The sequence below is a fragment of the Nelumbo nucifera genome, chromosome 2 (assembly GCF_055504915.1).
Source record: "Nelumbo nucifera cultivar China Antique chromosome 2, China Antique-T2T, whole genome shotgun sequence".
NCBI classification, from domain to species: Eukaryota; Viridiplantae; Streptophyta; class Magnoliopsida; order Proteales; family Nelumbonaceae; genus Nelumbo; species Nelumbo nucifera.
Window position 1 is genome coordinate 45,876,517 of NC_142650.1, and position 21,735 is coordinate 45,898,251.

Sequence of the window (21,735 nt, forward strand, 5' to 3'; positions counted from 1 at the left end):
ACCCAGCCTTAATTCCATATCCTATTCTATTGAAACCTGCCCTTTCGGTCAAAACCACATGATCCATATGGTTTAATTGTTAACCCATTCGACCTGATCACCTGGCCACTGGGTGAGATGGGATCTAATTTCACATGCATGCAATTTATCATAAAAAGAAAGGGTATGTCAGATAACTTTGTTGCATGCTTACAATTGGAAAATGAAAATCTATCTGGGTGCCTATTGTTGGAAAATGGGGTCATTGTAACTTTAGAGGAGAAGCTCTGAGACGCGTCTGAAGACACTGTCTTTAGAACGTTATTTGCCCCCACTCAGTTTCAATGAGTTTGCTGTTGGGTTACAGGCAAATCCGTTCCCAGGATACAATAGAGCCTTGGGCGAGAATCCGCAACCAGCAAAGTTGAAGAATCTCCGAAAAAACCTTTTGTGAGACTGTAGCAGACCAGACTGAGAGAGAGAGAGAGAGAAAGTGGATTTCAAAAATGTGTGTTTTTTAAGTCTGATTCATGCTCCTTAAATAGTTTATGAAGAGGTATGAAGAAAAGGTAGGTGCTAGTTTAGAGAAGGCACCTTGAACAGTCACAATTTCAAACATTGCGATTGTTTAAAAAGTAGTTAACAGTTAATGACTATTAACTTTGAATTGTTTCTCTTGATCACACCCAATTGAATCGTGACCGTTGAAAACCAAAGCCGCCCTTCACGAGCCACGCGGGTCCATGCCTAAAGCACCTCATTGCGTTGCACACACGCGTGCGCGCGCATTGCACAATATCAAACCCCCATACTCTCCTCTACTATTTCTAAGGAGTGTAAATCAACTCCTATTAAAATACTGAAAATAAAGCTTATAATTTTTCAATGTGGGACAAGCTCAAAATTGGGTTTTGTAAGAGAAATGTTAATTTTCAATCAAGTGTGCAGGTGTAATTTCTCATGTAATTGACCAATCAAACACATTGGATTTAATCTCTTATGAGATTAAAATCCAACAATCCCTCACATTGATTGATCAATTACATAGTTCTCTCTCAATCCAAACTATTATAATACAGTTATGCATACAAAAGGTGTTTATCAACTTAAACATTTTGTTAGTATAGATATCTCAGAGCCTTGTCAAAGTTATTGGTGGTAAGACCTTAAACCAATTACTCTCAAGGCAGACCAGAGACACCCATACACACAAAAATGTCCAGTCTCTGCAAGAGTTTCAAGTTTTGCTCAGCACTGTTATGGCCATGTGTTTTTTTTCCTAGTTTCATGAACAATGCCAAGATCAAACCCAAATTCTCCACTATTTGTTCTGTTATTTGACACATTTTAGAATTTCATTAGGAGTTTAACTCAACCTCTCATCATAACGGACAACACTGTTTATGTTGTGATGGGAAATTTCTTAATGTCAGTGTTAACAGTTACATTGTTGTAACTTGTTACCCATTAATCTCAACACTGATGGTTTTTCAGTTCAAATTGGATTACCATTATAGGTGACTAAGTAAAAGGTTTTAATCCCATCTCTTTGGTTGTTATTCTTACCAATTCTTTGGCCAAGCCCTTGGTAAGAGGATCAACCAAGTTTTTACTTGACCTCATATATGTTATAGTGATGACTCCATCTTGAATCAATTGCCTAATAAATTCATGTCTTAGACTTGTATGCTGGACTTACCATTGTAGGTACCATTGTAGGCTCTTGATAGAGTTGCCTCACTATCACAGTAAATAGAAATTGGAGGCATAGGACTAGGCCAAAGTTTTATATCCAATAATAAATTTCTAATTCATTCAATCTCTTTTCCAGCAGTCACTAAAACTATGAATTTGGATTCCATGGTCGAGTGAGATATACAAGTTTGTCTCTTGGATGCCCAAGAGATCACACCTCCACTAAGGACGAAAATCCATCTAAAGGTGGACTTGTTATCTCCATTACCGGTAATCCAACTTGCATCATTGTACCCTTCTAGTACAGCTAGATAATCACAGTAAAACAAGTCAAGTTCCAAGGTTCTCTTAAGAGATACCCAAGAATTCTCCCAATTGCCTTCTAGTGCTATGCACCATGATTACTTGTAAACCGACTGAATTTACTTATTACAAATGCAATATCAGGTCTAGTACAAAGCATAACATACATCAAACTTTCTATTGCACTAACATACTCAAGTTGTGCAATTGCTCTACTAGTATTTTCTACTAGCTTTATACTATAATCATATGGTGTGCTATATTCTTTAAACCCTAAAAGTTTAAATTTCTCAAATACTTTCTCAATATAATATGATTGGCTTAATGCATAACCCCTATTGTGCTTTTTAACTTTTATTCCCAATATAGTATCTACTTCTCCATATTGGCGTTCAACAAACATACTTCTCTTAACTCTGAGTCCTAACTTGGTTCTTCTAGGATCTGGAACTCTATAATATGCTAAGCACCTCCACACTTTTAGATATGCTAAATTAGGCTTTCTTCATGTCCATAATTCATATGGCATTTGTTATTAACTCTAAAAACAATTCCATTATGTAAATGATAGGCTGTTAGGAGTACTTCCCCCCACAGGTTTAATGGTGCATTAGCTTTTAATAACATGCAGTTTATCATTTTTGTAAGTGTTTTATTTTTCCTTTCGGTCAGACCATTCTGTTGAGGAGTATAGGGAGCAGAACACTGATGTATTATTCCAAGTTCTTCACAGAAAGAATTAAACTCATTTTTAAAGTATTCAGCACCCCTATCACTTCTAAGAATTTTAATTTTCTTTTCTAGTTGATTTTCAACTTCAATCTTGTACAGTTTAAATATGTCAAAGGCTTCATCCTTAGTTCTCATAAGGTAGACATAGGTGTACTTAAAAAAGTCATCTATAAATGTTATGAAATATCTCTTACCTCATCTAGTTAATACACCATTGAGTTCACATTTGCCAGAATGAATTAGTTTTAGAAGTTGAAAATTTCTCTCAACACTAGGGAAATGTTTATTAGTCATTTTAAATTTTACACATCTCACATTTTTCAGTTGATTCATTACTGTAAACAATTATACCAAGTTTGCTCATGTTCTTTATGGATTTAAAATTCAAGTGTGTTAATCTATCATGCCATAAAGAGAAATAATCAACAATATAAGCAGAAACTTTTCCTTCATTAATACTTAATTTGAATATACCATTACAACCATATACCTTTCCAACAAACATCCCATTCTTGGGTAGGATTAGTTTGTCGGATTCAAAGACAACTTTGAATTCTCTCTTACAGACAAGATTTACTGAGACCAAGTTTTTTCTAATGTTAGGAACATGAAGAACATTCAGGAGAGTTAATGTCTTTCCGAAGGTGAAGTTCAACTCTACGCTGCCTCTTCCAGCAACTTTGGCACATGTTTGGTTTTCTATCTGTACCTCCTGGCCATCAGTCACTTCTTCATATGTCTTGAACAAGGACTTGTCCTTGCAAACATGGATTGTTGCGCCTGAATCAAACCACCATCCAGTAGACGATTCTGCCATGTTGATTTCAGTAATCATGGCCACTAGATTGTCTTCTACCATGTTTGTAGACTTGGTTCCGCCTTTCCGATGTCGGCAGACTCAGGCATAATGCCCTTTCTTTCCACAAACATAGCATGATCCTTTCTTATTGTTGCTCTTCTTGAATTTCTCATCATTCTTCTTTACTTGTAATGCATGGTTAGTCTTTTTTGATCCGTTTTCCACAAAATTGACATTATCCATACTGTCTCTAATCCGAGACTCTTCTTCAATACGAAGGTGTTGCTGAATTTGCTCCAAGGTAAGTTCTTTAGCCTTGTGTAGAAGGTTTTCCTGTAATCATTCCAAGAAGGTGGAAGTTTGGCAATGATTGCTCTCATTTGGAAAGATTTAGGAATGATGATGTCAAGGAATCGAATTTTGTTAACTATCACCTATAGTTCATGAACTTTCTCTAGTATGGGTTTATCGTCGTTCATGGTGAAGTCAAAGTATTCTGCTTTAAGTTACTTATTCGTACATGCTTCTTGCACCTTGTATTTGAATTCCAAGGCCTTCCAGATTTCTTTTGGAGATGTAAGTTCCTTGTAGAAGTTGTAGAGCCGATCTGATAAGGCATTCAGTATGTGTCATCGGCACAGAAGTGAGTCATCTTCTCGTTTTGATCTTTTCTTCTTTAGTTTTTTTGAGTCTTTGTTAGTGGGTTCAGGAAGTGATTGCAGATTCGAGTCTAGCAAATAGTATAGTTTTAGTGTGGTAAGAAAGAAGATCATCTTGTCTTGCCATTGACTGAAATTTGCTCCATCGAACTGGTCTAATTGAACATGATCTTAGTTCATCATCTTGATCGAAGTCATGCTTGCTTCCACCTCCATTGCAGAATAACGTTCGAAGTCATGCTTGCACACTCATGCAGCCATTGTGTGAAGACTCTCAACAACTTTCACTCTAATGGTAGGTAACCTTTCCCATGATGACTCTCACTTTAACAATAACTAGTCATTTTCATGATGCTTCTCACTATATTTTAATTAGCCTTTTCCATGAATAATTAGACTTTGAAATGTGGTAGAAAATTCTAATACTTTTTTTTTATGTACTTAGCCAATATGTCATAAGATTCATAATAATAAAAAATAAAGTCAAAAGCCTTAAAAGATTGTTGAATTGCATTAAACCAAGCTGTTTCACATTTAGAACCATAATCTGGAGACCAGATATAGCCAAGTGAGTGATTTTTAAACAATGGTCAAACGGTCGGACCATGAAAACCAGTAGAAATTCTAGGTTATAATGGCTTGATATGCATATATTTGCCTTGATTTGGTTGCTGGTCATAAAAGTTAAATGAGAATGTGATTATATCATATAAAGTTTATCTTTACCGTCATCGTGCTCTTACATTGGTTGGCATTAAAATGTGAATGTTTGTAAGGATCCCGAGACGTTACATACGATGTGAAGCTGCCTTGTAAAGAAAGAAAAACGATATGCAGCGGTGTCAAACCTTGGATTCAGATTGACCCGAACCATTTCACGCACGCCTGCCGAGTGCCGACACCCATAAAACAAGAGAGACGATCTTTTTTTGGTTTTTAGAAAGGAAGGGCAGAGTGTTTTGAGAACTACCATCATACTTGACGGTCCAAAATTGTTGTGAGATGAATGATTCTCCAACTTGTGTCAAAAAGGGTCCATTTCGGGGTTACGCTTGCGCAAGCACACGGGATTTTGGAGTTGTCACATCTTGTCCTTTAGTGTAGTGATGGTTGATGGATGAAAGACCTCTTCGACGCTCATTTCCGTGATGAAACTATTTTTGTTCCGAATTCACATCTGCGCCTCACACCAACTTCACAGCCCGATCATCTCCTATTATTCATGGAAAGATGTTTCTAATATACGGCTGAAACACTGTGAGGTTGGTGTGAGGTGCACTACTATTTAAGTAGAAAATCCAAATTATTTCGTGACATCGATATCTACCTTTGGAATATCGGTTTTATCAGAATAAACATCTGCGCTCCGCCTCACAGAAGACGTCCTACCAGTGCCCCACAGCACATTCCAAATCCCAACCGTGTATTGGGCATTTGTGGGATGCCCTCGTGGGGCGCATGTGTAAACTCCAAAATATGTAGAGTGCTATTCATACGTATCACACTAATAGAGTACCGCAGTGTCAGTGTCATTGAAAGTTTTATGCCATAGTTCATGTTTTGTCGCCTTTATCCATCGCCCCAACTCTGCTGATAATAGACATTTAGAAGAAAAAAAAAAAAAAACTCCATACGTAATGGGTATATTTATCATTGCGTTACATACCCGTTTTTTACCATAATCTAGTTTATGTGAAACCCACTTTGACGTCCGTTAATATTTTTTTACACACGACATTTATACATGATCAGATGCGCTTATATGGAATCCAGTGATTAAATGTTTAAGAAATTGTACTGCAGGACGCACTGTGTAGGAGAGATCTTGTATACGTGTAATAGACAATAATAAAGAAATCTTACTTGGCATTTGTGCCAATTCTATTTCTTCCCAATTCCTGATTCTTTTATCAGGTACAAACGCAACGTCTACACCAAACATAACTATTATCTCTTGTATATATTGTTTGGGAGTCAATTAATTTCATCGAAACATAATAATACATGTAGGTTCTCATTTATTTTTCATGTTTGCCAGGCTTTGGAAGGGTATTTTTGTTGTTTCGTAGTGCTGCTGCAATCATCCCTCGGTCCCTTGACTACAGGTTTCAGTATTTTACCCAGCTCATTGATCATTGATGAATCAGCCGTGGCATAAGTGGGTGGTGGCAGTGCTTGCCTTTTGATCCAGCAAATGGCCCTCGGTGTCAAATCCATTTTGGGGTTATTCATGCATATCTCTGGTCTAACTGGGTTTCAGAGCTGGGCCGATTCAAATCGATCTAACTAGCTAGCCCAATTCATTCTTTCTTGGTTTTTGTTTGCCACATCTCAAGTCACAAGGGAAATCGGTAAACAAGAAGAGCATGGCCTGTGAGAGCTTTATAAGGAAATGCTCCTCCTAAAAGCTTAACCTGTCAAGAGAGCCCCCTGGATAGTATTATTTAATGCCCTTTCATGTGAAAGTCCATGGGAGTTGAAGTGTGAACAAATTAATACAGCCATACCCATATCTTATGCTAAAATTTAATTATTTATATATAATAGTGGTGGTGAGGCATTTGGTGTTGCTAAAGGTTAACCAAATATTGGGCAGTTTTTTTGAAACTGAATTAGTCTTTCATTTTTTGTAAAATACTGAATCAAAAATGAACGGAATCAATCGGTTGAACGATTTGGTTTTGACCAATTCGGTTCTTTAGTTTATCAGTTTCGTTATATTTATAATATTATATTATAAATAAATATATAAATATAATACGTATAATACATACATATATATATATATAATTGATTCAGTTAACTTGATTTGAATCTTTTTGGTTTTTGATAAATGTTACCATATCAAATAACTATTGAACCTAAAAACTTAAACCGGAAAAACTCCGAATGACCTTTATTCTCCAACAAGTTGTACATAATCCAATCTGGCAACGTTTGTCGTTTTAGCTCATATTTCATGACCACGAATCCTCTCAGTCTGAGATTTGGGCTTAAATAGTGGACAGATTGGCAAACTTGCTCTCTCAAGCAACCTCTCAATTACGGTCCGGAAAATAATGTAGATTGATCTACAAGTTGTTCTAATCGTTTTTTTTTTTCCCTTGTAATAAATAGCGCACAGCGCACTGGAGGCTTAATTTTGGCAGAGTAGTTGTTAGAGCAGTCTTATATGATGATGTTCAGCCCCCCTCACATCCCAGTCACGTATAGATGGAAACACCTCTCGATGATGTCTTATATTTATCACCGCCGAGATATTCTCAATACGTTGTGTGGCGCTTGATGTGAGATCCTCTTCTATCTATTTTCTCCAGTTCATCTACTGTCACAATATATAATAGCTATAATCCCTTTCTAATGACAAACAAAAGTTGGTGGAGCAAACCCTAATCCCTTTCCAATAACAGAAGTTAGTGGGGGCAACCTGCTGGTTAACCAATAACAAACCAGCAGCTGGTGAGAGTAGTTTCGGATTGAATCTCAAGTCTCAACCAGCACGGCTCCTCTCCTGTAATGTAATCTATACTGGTCGAAACAAATTAAGTACAATATCTGCAGCCCAAAGCCGGCCCAACCGCCAAAAACCCAAATGGAACTTTTGCTATGTGACTGTGAGAGAGAGACTCAGATCTGAAATATTTTTTAATTAATTAATTTCTCTTTTATTTCTGGACCATGAGCAGACATCTATATTTATGGCGTTGAACCAAATGTTGGAAGATGGAACCAATTCATTCCATTTCCGGTTTCCAAAAGATCACATCTCATGCCGTGATGAGCAGATAGATCTCAGCAATTATTAATTATTATGGTTGAACTTTTAGCAAAAAAGGAAGAATTATCGCTGAACACGTGGGGACAAATGTAGACCCACATTTGTCGGGCCCCACCTGCTAAAAAGGATTTTATGAAGCGAAATTTGACCATCTGATTTCAATTTATTTCTTTCTCTGCACGATTGGGCTGTTTCCTCCTTTTGCCCTTTTGTTTTTATCCTGTTCCTCACTCGTTATCAGTAATATCACCAATGGAATTTGGATGGTTACAGTGGCGTGTATTTTAAACCGGACTTCGATAACGGTCGCTGCCTGCCGAGCGCTGCAGTGAACATGTTCTACACTACAGGCGTTGGTTCGTCGTTCCCGGTCCAAGTCTAAATTCTAATCAAAAGCGTTGTAGAGATCCTTGCATGTGAGCCACGTACATTGTGAGAATAAACAACAGACACGTGGGGTCAATCTCAGTCTCAGATACCGCGTCCCCCGTATAAAATAATAATGGACGACCCACAATAAAAACCATAAAAATAAAATTCAAATCCATGCAAAAAAGCTTCCCAAAGCAACATAGGGTCCACTACCATCAAGAAAGGGAAACCGCCTTGAGTTCATTCACGTAACCCACTCGATTGGCCACTCCCAACCCAAGTCCCAGCAATGAGCAATCCCTCCCAAGTGGCCAAGTCCCAACCCAATCGGCCAATCCTATTCCTATTCGGCCAGTCCAGCTCCAGAGTCGCACCTCACGCGGTCTACAATAAAAGCTTAGGGAACAAGTCATCTATTCCTCTTAAAAATGGGGGGGCTCACTCTCGCTCACAGCTCACAGGGAATAAAGCCTCCCGCCACAGCTGATGCAGTCGTAAGCGTGACGCCACTCCACGCAATGGGAACAAATGGAGAAGTAAAGCTATGAGAGAAAAGAGGAGAGGAGAGAAGAAACGTCTAATGCTGGTTTCCGCGTAGACGGATAGATGTGCCTGAAAAGTACTCCCCTTAACCTAATTTTTATTGCATACGGATGTGGAATAGGAGGAGGTATAGATGGGAAGCCCACGCCAACGGTCCAAGTCCAACACATAAAACAATAACACAAATCAAACTCACCTAAGCTAGCTGCTCCATTTCCATTGCATTCAATCACAGTGGGCGCCTGCATATCTGCACCCATAGTCCCATCATCCCATGCTTTGAAACGATCTGGGACCCACTATACCCTACTCGGAGTCGGTGCATGAGAGCATCATCAGGTAGTTTTCCGCCATTGATCGTCTCTTAGCTGGGACCCGCTCATTCTCCGGTTCTGATCCCCTGTGCTTGGAACTCATGGTGTGATAAATCATGGATTACAATTTACAACCTCCCGGTCCGGGTCCCACCCATTTCTGATTTCTCAATCAATCGATATCGCAAATCTGAACAAAAACAAACGCTCCCTTTGACACAAGTTTGACGATCGCCCTCTATTCACACCAACCTCTCGCATCTTCCCGTCTCTCTCTCTCTCTCTCTCTCCCGTGTCCGAGTCCTCTATTTGGGAACCGGACGGGACGATATTTCCTTATTCTCACTCAGTCCTCACATATACAGCTTTTCTCTCCTCCTCCGCACCCTCTCCCCCCTATGTGTCATGGAGGGACATCACCTAATAACTGTTAACGTCGACACAGCCGATCGGTTCCCTCAATGGAGCCTTCAGGAGACCAAAGAGTTCTTATCGATCCGAGCGGAACTGGATCGAACTTTCATGGAGACCAAACGTAACAAGCTCCTCTGGGAGGTCGTCTCAACCAAGTTGAAGGAGAAGGGCTACAATCGAAGTGCAGATCAGTGCAAGTGCAAGTGGAAGAACCTTGTTACCCGGTACAAGGTAGCGAATGCTTCGTCTCCCATCGATCATCTCTCTCCTTACTGTTTTTTCTTTCTTATCCATCTGGGTTTGTGTTGTTCAGGGTTGCGAAACTATTGAGCCCGAGTCCATGAGACAGCAATTCCCATTTTACAACGAGCTACAAGCAATCTTCACGGCCAGGATGCAGAGGATGCTATGGCAAGAAGCCGAAGGTGTAGTCAGTAGTACTAATTTAAAGAAGAAAACGGGGCGATTATCATCCGATGACGACGACGATGAAAGCTACGAGGACAAGGATAGTGGTAGGAAGAAGAAAAAGAGTAGGAGCAATAACAGTACCGGTACGGGTAGCAGTAGCAGTGCTAACAATAATTTACAAGAGATACTGGAGGAATTCATGAGGCAACAACTGCAGATGGAGGTGCAATGGCGAGAGGCGGTGGAGGCGAGGGAAGAGCAGAGAAGATTGAAGGAGATGGAATGGAGAGAAGCGATGGAAGCCTTGGAGAAAGAACGGTTGTTGATGGATAGAAGGTGGAGGGAGATAGAGGAACAAAGAAGGCTTCGAGAGGAAGCCAGGGCTGAGAAAAGGGACGCCCTCATTACAGCTCTTCTGAACAAGTTAAGGCGTGAAGACATGTAAGTTAATTTTGCAGGCAAGAGCTGCTGCAGCGCTAGCTGCTCTTGTTTTCCTTGTTTCGAAGAGAAGCTCTGAGAGGTTTGTCTTTGGAACTCTCCTTTTTCTCTCAGTTTGTAGATGAGACTATTATGTTGTTCTTAATTAATCTTTTATGTTCGCCATTTTCTCTCATGTTTTCCCCCTTCTTCATCCCCCACTAATGTTTTCATTTTTTCATTGCGTATAAAGTAGGCTAAGTAGTGAACATTTTTATATTGTTTATCACCATTGAAAGAACACAAACCCACTTTAATTTCTTCTTTAATTTATATATAAATATCAACCGGGAAAGCTTCAAGATCTAGTTGTGGCTGTGGAAAGAAAACGAAAATGAAACATAGATCACAGATCTAAAGTAAGGAATAAAGTTTTACTTTTGTTGATCCAATTCAATGTTTACATGATGAGAATCAGACTATATATTTGTTGGGAATAGTCACTTTAGTGGGATGAACAGACTGCTCTTTGTTAATGGTTCATATAAACAGATTATAAACACTAGTAGAGTCTAGAGATTACCACAATATCGTACTTATCATCTTCACTACTATCTCGAATTAATTCTTTGTTACGATAACTAATAAAGATATCCTTTTAGTTAGCTGCTTTGGTAAATAAACCTAGCTTGAAAGGCGTAATTAGGGTTGCTATATTTTACTCAGCAAATTAATGTCTTCGGTTTGATGAGCCTCATTGAATTGGGCCATGTCAGCCTGCATGTTGGGTTGGGTGCAAGTGAGCTTTTCATTATTGCTGTTTTGTTTGTCTAGAATGTACTTGAGACCATAGTACTCCAGATCGTGTTCCCTTTGCCAATGGCTTTCTCAGCTCTACAAAGATCCTATAGCTATGGCAGTATGGCATGGTCAACTGCCTCATCAGGAACGCTTTATATATCCAACCCTTTAGAAATTACAAATTAGAATCCGGCGTAAAATTTGTTTTTTACGCCTTCAGTGCCTAAAATTTTGCCTCTTGCTGTAAATCAAATGCCCCTAGTACTATACTAATTCTGAGTCACAATAATCAAATATGTTTTTTCAAGTGATCATTCACATGTATCCATGGTGAAGTAGGTGTGGCTTTGTTAGGTTTTCGGAGTGGGGGGTGTATCAAGAAAGTTCATCAAACCTAGAAGCTAAGCAACATTGTCACTGGAATTTTTCTACAATTAATGAACAATGACAATCCATAGGATAGGAAGTAGTACTGGCATAGCAGAAGCATGAGAAGATGGGAAATAAAGCTAACTTAGTTGTAAGTACTGATACATCAAGGAAATATGAAACAACAAGCAAAAGCTTTGATAGATGTAATGGCTCTAGAAAACCAAGCCAAGAGGGTTTTTCTACGTTCACACATATATACCTCTTATAGTGTCAGTCTCTTACTTATAACACGAATATCGATAAATGAACGTACCTATAGACTTGTCAACGTGTACTTGAATATTCTTTCATCTTCCCAAAGTATAAAAAACAGAAAACGATTAATTCCATCAAACGCTGACTATAAAAAAAAAAAAAAAAAAAAAATCTGAATTGACACTTAACTTAACAGAGACCTGCAGACAAATCAAAATACGAAATTCCATCAAACCCTCACTTTCATTATATTAAAAAAATCTGATGATACATTTAAACAGAGACCTGCAGATCTATTGAGCATAATATATACTTAACCTGATTTTACACGAATCCTATAAAACTCAAATTTATGCTGTGCGAGTAGACATATTATTAATTTGAACATGACTGTACTATTTCCAGCAAAAAGTTGATGCGTCATGTGAGCAATTAAGTTGATGGAGATAAACCTTTTTGGTAGTTGATGGCAATGGCTTAGCATTAATGATCAGTGCTAAAGCTAAAGACTAAATTTCTTAATCTTGAATACTGTCCACTAATGATAGGAATCAGTGTTAATTGTTGATCCTCTAGCTTGGAAACTTTGGCCATTAACAATATTAATCAGGTTGGATGAGTTTATTTCATTTTTTAGACTTAATTAATGGCATTTAATTCTGAAAATTATGGGTCCTTTACATCTGTTTAACTAGTAATAACTTATGATATAGGACTATAAAGACTTTCAAACATGAATTGAAGTTTGGATTCTGTAAGTAATCAATTTGACAAAGCTATAGAGGTGGATAAGTATTGTCCGAAATTGGTGAACAATTACATGTTAATAAACTCATCATGTTAAATAGACATCACCAAAATTCATACTCCAGATTGAAAAGGGTGTCTTTTTCCATATGGTTAAACTACACTTGGGTAACAAAACATGAACATTTGAGGAATGACTGAAGCTGGAGTCAGAGTCTTCACTGACATGGGTGGATCACATTAAGACTAGTTTAGGAATTTCTTTTGTGCTGCATTCTAGTGCGTTAAGTTGATGACAATTTGTAAAAGTTGGAGGGAAATTCCAAATTTCATAGTTCATCAATCAAAACCTTCATTGCATGGTTCATAACTCAAAGGTTTTTTTTTTTTTTCTGAATAAGTGATACATACTTGATCACTAATAAATATACATTAGCTTTTGAAGCTTAGCAGTTGACTGAGTTGAAGTCAGTTTCTTAGTAGACCTACTAAGTACATTTTCTTTCACACTTCTTGTTTTATTTTTAGTGATCTTGTCCACCGACATTATTATCAACCAAGCCAAGTCAACTTCGAATGCTGAACAACCTATTGATTCGTACTTAACACTTTGGTTAGATTTAAGTTTCATTAGAAGATAAAACAATATATTCACGTAATAGACCACCATCTCTCTCTCTCTCTACCAGGACAATCAGCAGTCATAAGTCTTAACTCTTGTTTATTACTGAATTAGTAGTTTTTAAGCATTATTTTTCGGTTGTATTTAGTACTATTGATGTTAAAATACAAATTGGTGATGTATTGTCACATCATATGTGAGAATTACTTGAGCTAGAATGATTAAACTTGGAGCAAGAAGCCTCATTATGATACTTTTAGAAATAGCCTCTGCATTTTTAAGATATGCCTATTTCAACGGTGCCAATTTATATTGATCAACCCAAAATGTTTCTAAATTGAAACAACAATGGTACCAAATACAACCTTGGGCACCTAAATTTTTTGGTTGCATTTGGATTTAAGCAAAAGAAAATGCAAAGTCCTTAATCCAGATTAGATAATCAGACCAATTTGACTTTGGTAAACATTAACATATTTTCTGATTTTAGTTTTAGAACAAAAAAGTCCATTTTCTAATAATTTATGAGAAATCACTTCTTGAAATCTACTTAGAATCCACAATTTAATGAGTCTCACTTTAAATATGATAAAATTGGATTCAATGTATATTTTCATGCCCTAAGTTGAAGCATGCTTACACCCAATTCGCTAACTACCCTTTTTTCAGTTTTTTTTTTTATTCTTTTTTTTTAATTTGGCAACTACCCTTTTTTCAGTTGAAGCAACCTCAGAGGCAGGAATATTGGGTTGTGTAAAAATCCAACAAAAATTGCTTCAAAACTGGCGGTTAGTGAACGGAGCTGCTCTTTACGTAAATTAAGTAAAGGTGTTGGCAATGGAGGACAGTAGAAGCATTAGTAGCAGGAGATTTTTACAAATGAGAATATATATGTAGATAGAATCTGAATTGATATGGTTGGATCGTCTCATTATAACTTTGCATCTTGCATCTTTATGAGTTGATTTCAATTCCTTCTATGACAAGAAAAAATGGTGTTCACATATATTTGTTTTATATATGTATGTCGGTGGGAAGAACAAGAAACAGTGACATCTTTGATGCTCTTGGAGATAGACCCACTTGTGGTCAGATGGAACCACACCGCGTGTTTGACAAATTCGGATCTGCTGCTCCTAACCAGCAGGACCTATTCGGAGTTGGGACCGGTGGTCGTAGAGCTGTTAATGGGTTGGATCCATACGACACAACTGAACCTATCCAATCGATTGTATATAGGTTCTGATTCTGAGTTGCTTTGCAGTTATAACGGGTCATACGACTGATTCTTTCTGTTTCGAACCGATTAAGTCCCCCACTGCGATTTGGGATTTGTTAAGTTAAAGATAAATAATAGAAATATGTGAGAATATATAAATGTTTTATATAATAGATAATAATTATTTATATTTTATATATTATTTTTAATATTTTTTTACAATATAAAAATAATAATAATTATTTTTAGATAAGGTTGTTTATCAAATTTAGGAATCGCAAGTTTTTCTATTTTCTCGATCCCCGTGGAAATCTGTCCCAAATGGGGTGAGGATGGGGATGCTTTTTCTCCCATGGGGACAGAGATGGGGAAATTTTCATCCCCGTTGGAGGGAACAGGGAGAGCATTCCTTGCCCCGCATGGACCTCGATCCCTGCTAATATATGTGTATATATGCATATGCGTTTATATGTATATATGTGCACATATGTTTATATCTTAATATTTTTAAAAATATCATTGAATATGTTTGAATCTTCTCTAATAGAATTGTAAATTTTAATTATTTTATTTTTATTTTTTAAATAAAATAAAAAATAAAAACATAATGGTAGATATTATAAAGAATCACAGGGAGTAGGGATTCCTGCAGGGATGGGGATAACTTTGTCCCTGTTAGCAAGGATTTGGACAGGGATGTGGATGGGGAGAGGCTCCTCATCCCTGCCCCACCCCATTGCTATTTCAAATCAAGCTAATGAAACTGACAAACCCGATTTCTAGTATTTTCGGTCGGCTTTGGTTCAACAATTTCCCAACCCGACTAGGTTGGATCAGTGATCAATGAGCTGATCTTTTGAACAATAGGTATATATATTAATATTATATTTTAAATGTACTTTTTAATACAGGAAAGTGGAAAAAATTCAATATTTTTATAGTTTATACCATAAATTAAATTTTTAATTTTAATTTTTTAAATTTAAATCTTTTGAACTTACCGACTAAACCGAAAATTGACCTAAACTGATATAACCTGAGTGGCCAATCCCCCAACCTGGTTAGGTCGATTTAGTTGAGGAAACAATATACAATTAAGCCGAGCCAACCCATGAACAATAGTTTAATCTCCAATAATTATTAAAAATTTGTAGCAAAAATATACAATAAATTAAATTTAAAGTTAAATAACAATAGTTTAAACTTCAATAATTATTGAAAATTTTTTATTAAATAACAAAACAAAAATAGATTTATATATAATTATTGAAAATATATTTATCACAAAAATAATAAATAATTACTAAAACACAATATATATTAATTTTAGTATAAATAAATACAATAAGTATATAATAATTACTGATCAAAACCCTTGAAATACAGATAGCATAGATTTTGACAACAGTATTATTTATTGCCATTTTTATTAAGATTATATTATCACAAAGAAATTTCAATATAATGAGATGTAATGAATTCATTGGGATTTTCTTCTCACACCTACTTCACAACGACATTCCATCGTGTACTGGGAAATTCTACGGGAGATGTTCTTAATATATGGCCATCACATGCTGTGAGTGAGGTTGGTGTGAAGAGCAGATCCGGACTCAAATTTAATTGGGTCAGACCCGGTTATTCTAATTAATAACTGATTTGGTTCAAGATTTATTTTATATTTTTATAAAACCAAATAATAATTGATTCCAAAGTGACACATCCTGTTTCAAACCAAACCCATCCATTGACAGCTCTAGGGGAATCGTAGTCGCAAGATCTGCTAACTAGGGATTGGGGGAATCGGGTTTAAAAACCAAGGTTGTATTAATGTATATGCATGCATGAAAAGGCAAAAACTAGGAAAGAATAAAGCTTTAATATTCTGGAGAGGCAACTTGTGGTTGTGGTGCCTGCCCGCCAGAATATAGTGCTCTGGTCCACCCTAAGACGCCAAAGCTTGCCTTCTAGAATCTGCTGGAGAATGGAAATATTGAATGACAACGGTATGCAACCGTCGATGCGCGTCACGTGGACGACTTTAGGTCCAACATCTCTCATTTGTTAAGTTTGGAATTCTCTCAATATATTTCCTTTTCTCTTCGTTGTTAAGCAAACCTGTCAAAAATATGTTCGGGTTTTATTTTGAAAACATAAAAACAAAAATGGAAATCCTTTAATCCATGATAGAGAAGAAAGGAAGGATATTGTCAAAATTATACGGCTCCAAACAGCTCGTAGACTGCGGATTTCAGAGTTCCAGACGACCCCCGGCCCAATCAATCTGTCATCTGACTAGAGAAGCGAACCTTCTGGATTAATCCATCCCAGTCTATGGTGTTCTGGTTTCGATTCCCTTCTACGTGCTGCCGTTTCTCTTTAATCATTCAACCAAAGCGTGAAAAATATATAAAGATAAGTATGAGACCCATGACCATTGTTTCTGTATTTATAGCAGAGCTGTCAATGGCTTGGGCCTGACTCATGGATCCGAATCAATTGGATCGATTCTATCTATATTGATGGGTTTGATTTGGTTTTTAATCCATTATCACAATTATTATCGATTCGGAATTAGTTTTTTTTAATCTTTAACTGATTTACACCTGATCCAAGCCTTGTGAGTTATGTTTGATGAAAAATACAAAAGCTTATATCCTCTATCAGTCGGCCATTTTTTGAATTTAGAGTTATTCCCCACGTAAGACTACTTCACACCAACCTCACGATATATAAGCATGGGAGATGTTTTTGTACGGGAAACACCTCTTTTAAATGACAATATATAATTATGGAAGATGCTTCTGATCTGCAACTGCAAGCATGATTCAAAGTATCGATACGTGTATTGATATTTAAATACACACGGAATTAACTTTTTTTTTGTTTTTTTTTCAAAGTTTGGTTTTTGGGGAATTAAAAGAGGGTGGGGTTCCAAAACACCTGTATCAGGACCCAAAAGATATGATACGTTATGCCCAATACGGGGCGTTCGTCTCAATTTTTTTAACCTTTGCTGCAAGTGTGGTGCATATGGTGTGAAAAGCAAATCCAGACTGTAATTTTTTGGTTTATGCCTCTTTATAACAAATTAAGAGTGTCTCAAAGCAGCTGAATGAACTTAACTAAGGCCCCATTTGGTGCATCTTCCTATGCAGGTTATTGGCTTTTTAGAAGTCCAGCATCTCACATCTTTTACTCTTTATTTGGTTGGAAAAAAGATCTTTTTACAGAAAAGACACAAAAAGCTCCATTTGAGCTTATTTCAAAAGGCTAAAAATGAAGTTTTTCGTCTTCTTTCATCTGCTTAAGTCTATGGACTGCCAAAATCTTTATATAAAAATTCATTTAATTTTTTAATTGTCAGATCTTTTAAAAAAAGAAAACTTGCCAAACGGCACCTGAATGTAGAGCTCAACCCTCCCAAATGAGCACTGAATAACTTATCCGTAACACTTCAAAACAGATGAACCAACTAAATCCTCATCCCAACTCTCCCAAACGGGCCTAAATCCAGCCACGCGACTTGGTCCTATTTTGAGTTAGATTTGCAAATTTTCAGAACCGTATGTGATGAATTGATGACCGATTGTATCTGAATCAATGGGCCCCATAAAAGAGATTTCCTGCATCTGAAAAAAATCAGTTTTAGACTTTCGGCCGAGTCCGAGGCCCAAACCGTTTTCGTGTTTCATGTTTCATGTACTATCCAAATAAGTGGTAATCAATGTATTGATGAGGCCGTTTGTACTTGTACCAGCAGTAGATCGTCATCGTGGTGCTTCAAGCATGTTCTGTCTCAACTAGATATATATGAGGCAGGAATCTCTATCTTTGATCTGATGATCACTGACATAACTGATGAGTGAATAGTCACGAATAAAAAGGCATCCTACGATAATACACTGACGAGAATGTCTCAAAAACCGAAAATAATACCAATGCCAATCGGTCGGACCATCAATCGATTCCTTGGCCAGATCTGAGATATGGGCTTGGGTTTTCCCAAAAGGATTTAGCATCTTAAAAGAATCTGATATGAATTCGGGAACTTGAATCAGAATATAATTGGGTTGGGTCCATTGGATCTTGATCCATGTGTAAACTCTTAAAAGCCAATCCTTGACCATCAATAAATGGACCGACTATTAGATTAGCAACGTTATGGGTCAGTTTGGAAGGAATACAAATATTTAACATGATAAAACTTTAAATAGTTAAAATAACGAAATTATGTAATAAATTAAAAAAAAATTAAGTTGAAAAATAATTATAATAGAATTCATAATATTCATATTAATAATAATTTAATATTTTACAAAATTAATAACAAATTATGTAATAATAGTACAATTAAAATTTTTTGGGTTATTAAATTCAATAGATAGTTAATATTTTAAGAATTAAAATAGCAATATTATTTCAATAACTAAATAATATTGTAAATAACTATTTTCACTTATATCAATTAATAATTATAGAAAATAACTATCAACAAAATTATATTCATTAGTAATAATTTTACAATAATAGTGTATACTCATTGTATATTTATATATACTATTATTAATATTTATTTTATTTTCAGTAATTATTTATTGTGCTTTCAATATTTATTTATAAATGTATTTTTATTTTTTATTTAATATAAAATTATCATTAATTATTGGAGATTAAACAACTATTATTTAACTTTTGAAAGTTAATTTATCGTATTTATTGTATTTTTGTTATAAAATTATTTTTAGTAATTATATATTTTTTATAATTTATAGATTAATACTTATTAGAGATTAAAATATTATTCAAGATTACACTATTTATTGACTAATTTAGTATATTTTCATTATTTATTATATTTTCAATGATTGTGTATATTTGCTATAAATTTTCAATAATTATTGGAGATTAAACTACTGTTGTTTATTAGAGATTAGACTATAAATTTAGTTGAAATTAGGAGTGTTTAATGATTGGTTCAGTTAAATTGTAGGTTGTTTCACCAACCAAATCGGTCTGGTCAAGTCCGTAGTTTGTCACTCGAAACTGATTTACCATTTGCGAAAACCCACCAACTCGAGTTGTATCGATTTGGGTCTATTATTTAACTTTCGCTTAACAAAGCACGGGTCCACATCACCATGCCCCTCCTTGCTCCATTAACCCCACTCTTCATTCTCTTTGACTTTCTCTCCTCTCCCCTTCCCACCACTCCCATTAAGCCATGTCACCCAACTACCTAAAAATATTCCTATAAGCTCTCTCCTAAGGTATCTCGTTTAAACCAATAGGAAAGTATCATGTTGCCCCCCTCCCTAATCAATTCCTAAAATGCATCCCCCCAATCTATATCCACTCTCCATTATTTAAAATATTCATATTGATTAATAAATAGTTAAATACGATTAATATTTAATCCCACCTATATTCAATGAGTATTGAATAGTGTTATTACCAAAAGTTAATAAATACGGTTAGTAAATTACCAAAAATTAATAAATATTGTTATTAATTAACTCATTAACAACATTTTATAGAAATTGAAAACTCTTTAACTAATTTCTATAAAATTGAGAATTATATTTAACAATTATCAAAAAGTATAAAATTTTAGTTATTGTTATTATTATAATTAATAACCAAATATAAATGGGGGAACAAAATATTCTAATGTTAGAAAATGAAATTATTAATTTATATTGAAAAATAAAAGATAAGTTAGTGTAACTTCGTTAGTAAACTACCCAAAAAATATATATTTAATAACAATTTAAAAAAATCAGTAAATCCCCATAGTTACACAAATGTAATAAATTTTTCAAAAGTTTTCATAAAACTACATTTTTGTAAAATAATATTTTTGAAATTAAAAGATATAAACTATTTGAAAGTTTATCTAAAATGCATTAAATTATTATTGAAAATTATTAGAATATTTTGGAAATTTTAGGAAAATTTATTACATTTAATAGATTTTGGAAAACCATGGACCATGGACCAGCCTGACCCACGGCACGGCACGGGCCTGTGCGGGCTCAACCCATGGGTCGTGCTAAACCGACCCCCTAAATTATCATAGAGGAGGGAGGCACGGCCCGGGACACCTCGTGGGCCAGTACGGCACGACTCGTACTTTGTGCTTGCCACATGCAGGTCATGTTGTGCCGACCTAGCATATCCCAATTTACACCTCTACTTGAACTTGCCCAATATTGGGGATGGGGCAGGGAAATTTAAGAATTCTTCATCCTTGATGAGGAGTGGGGTGCCTTGCCCCTGAACTCACTCGACATTGAGGAGTGGTTACCTTGCCCTGAACCCGCCTGACATTGGGGACGGGGTGGGGATGGGGTAGAGTGTCTTGACTATGGGGCAACGAAAGGGATGGGGTGCCCTGCACTAAACCCACCACATTGTTATTCCAATATAATTGTTAATTATTAGTGGAATTAATAAAATGTTAGTTTTTATTTACTTAAAATTAATCAAAATTTCATTTAAAAATAATAAAAAGAATAAAAATTATTAAAATTAAAAAAAATTAATAATAAAACTAAATTTATTAGAAAATAATTTTTTATATTCAATTAACAATAATTATTTTTTATAAATCAACATTAAATGGAAAATAAAATTATTAAATCTTTTAGATTTTCCTGTGCATCGCACGGGCCCCTACTAGTATTTAATATAAGTAGATTTTAAATAGTTAAAATAACAAAATTATGTATTAATACTAATATAATTTTATGTATTATTAAATTAAACAAGTAATTAATATTTTAAAATTTAAATAATGATACTATTTCAATAAATAAATAATATTGTATATAACAAATTTCATTTATACCAATTAATAATTCTAGAAAATAACTTTCAAAAAAAGTTTATTAATAATATTTTTAAAAACATAATGTATATTTATATATACTAAAATTATTATTTATTGTATTTCAACAGTTATTTATTATTTTACATGATAAATATATTTTCAATAATTACATATAAATCTATTTTTGTTTTATTATTTAATAAAAAATATTCAATAATTATTAAATCAATTAATAATATATTTTAAATAGTTACTGAATACTTTCAATTATAATACTTAGATTAAGATTTTATATATTTATTTAAACAACTAAATATTTAACATAACTAGATTTTAAATAGTTAAAATAAAAAATTATGTATTAAAAGTACTATAATTTTATGGATTATTAAATTCAACATGTAAAAAAAAATTTAAAATTTAAATAATGATATTATTTCAATAAATAAATAATATTATAAATAACTAATT

At 35.0% G+C, this 21,735-nt stretch overlaps 1 protein-coding gene across 3 annotated transcripts; it reads left to right on the plus strand.

Annotated features, from left to right (window-relative positions):
• The first annotated feature begins 9,076 nt into the window (after positions 1 to 9,076).
• LOC104602588 (trihelix transcription factor GT-3b-like) lies at positions 9,077 to 14,315 on the plus strand. 3 transcript variants are annotated; one of them, XM_010266320.3, is made up of 3 exons: positions 9,077 to 9,819; positions 9,902 to 10,440; positions 13,932 to 14,315. In XM_010266320.3, exons 1-3 carry the CDS (start codon positions 9,580 to 9,582, stop codon positions 13,933 to 13,935), a joined length of 783 nt encoding a protein of 260 aa, XP_010264622.1. In that variant the 5' UTR covers positions 9,077 to 9,579; the 3' UTR covers positions 13,936 to 14,315. The 3 variants fall into 3 exon arrangements, 2 of the variants coding, with proteins under 2 accessions (XP_010264622.1, XP_019054174.1); XR_736099.3 differs by having other exon boundaries at positions 9,097 to 9,819; positions 9,902 to 10,519; XM_019198629.2 differs by lacking the exon at positions 13,932 to 14,315 and having other exon boundaries at positions 9,088 to 9,819; positions 9,902 to 10,742.
• Positions 14,316 to 21,735: the final 7,420 nt, after the last annotated feature.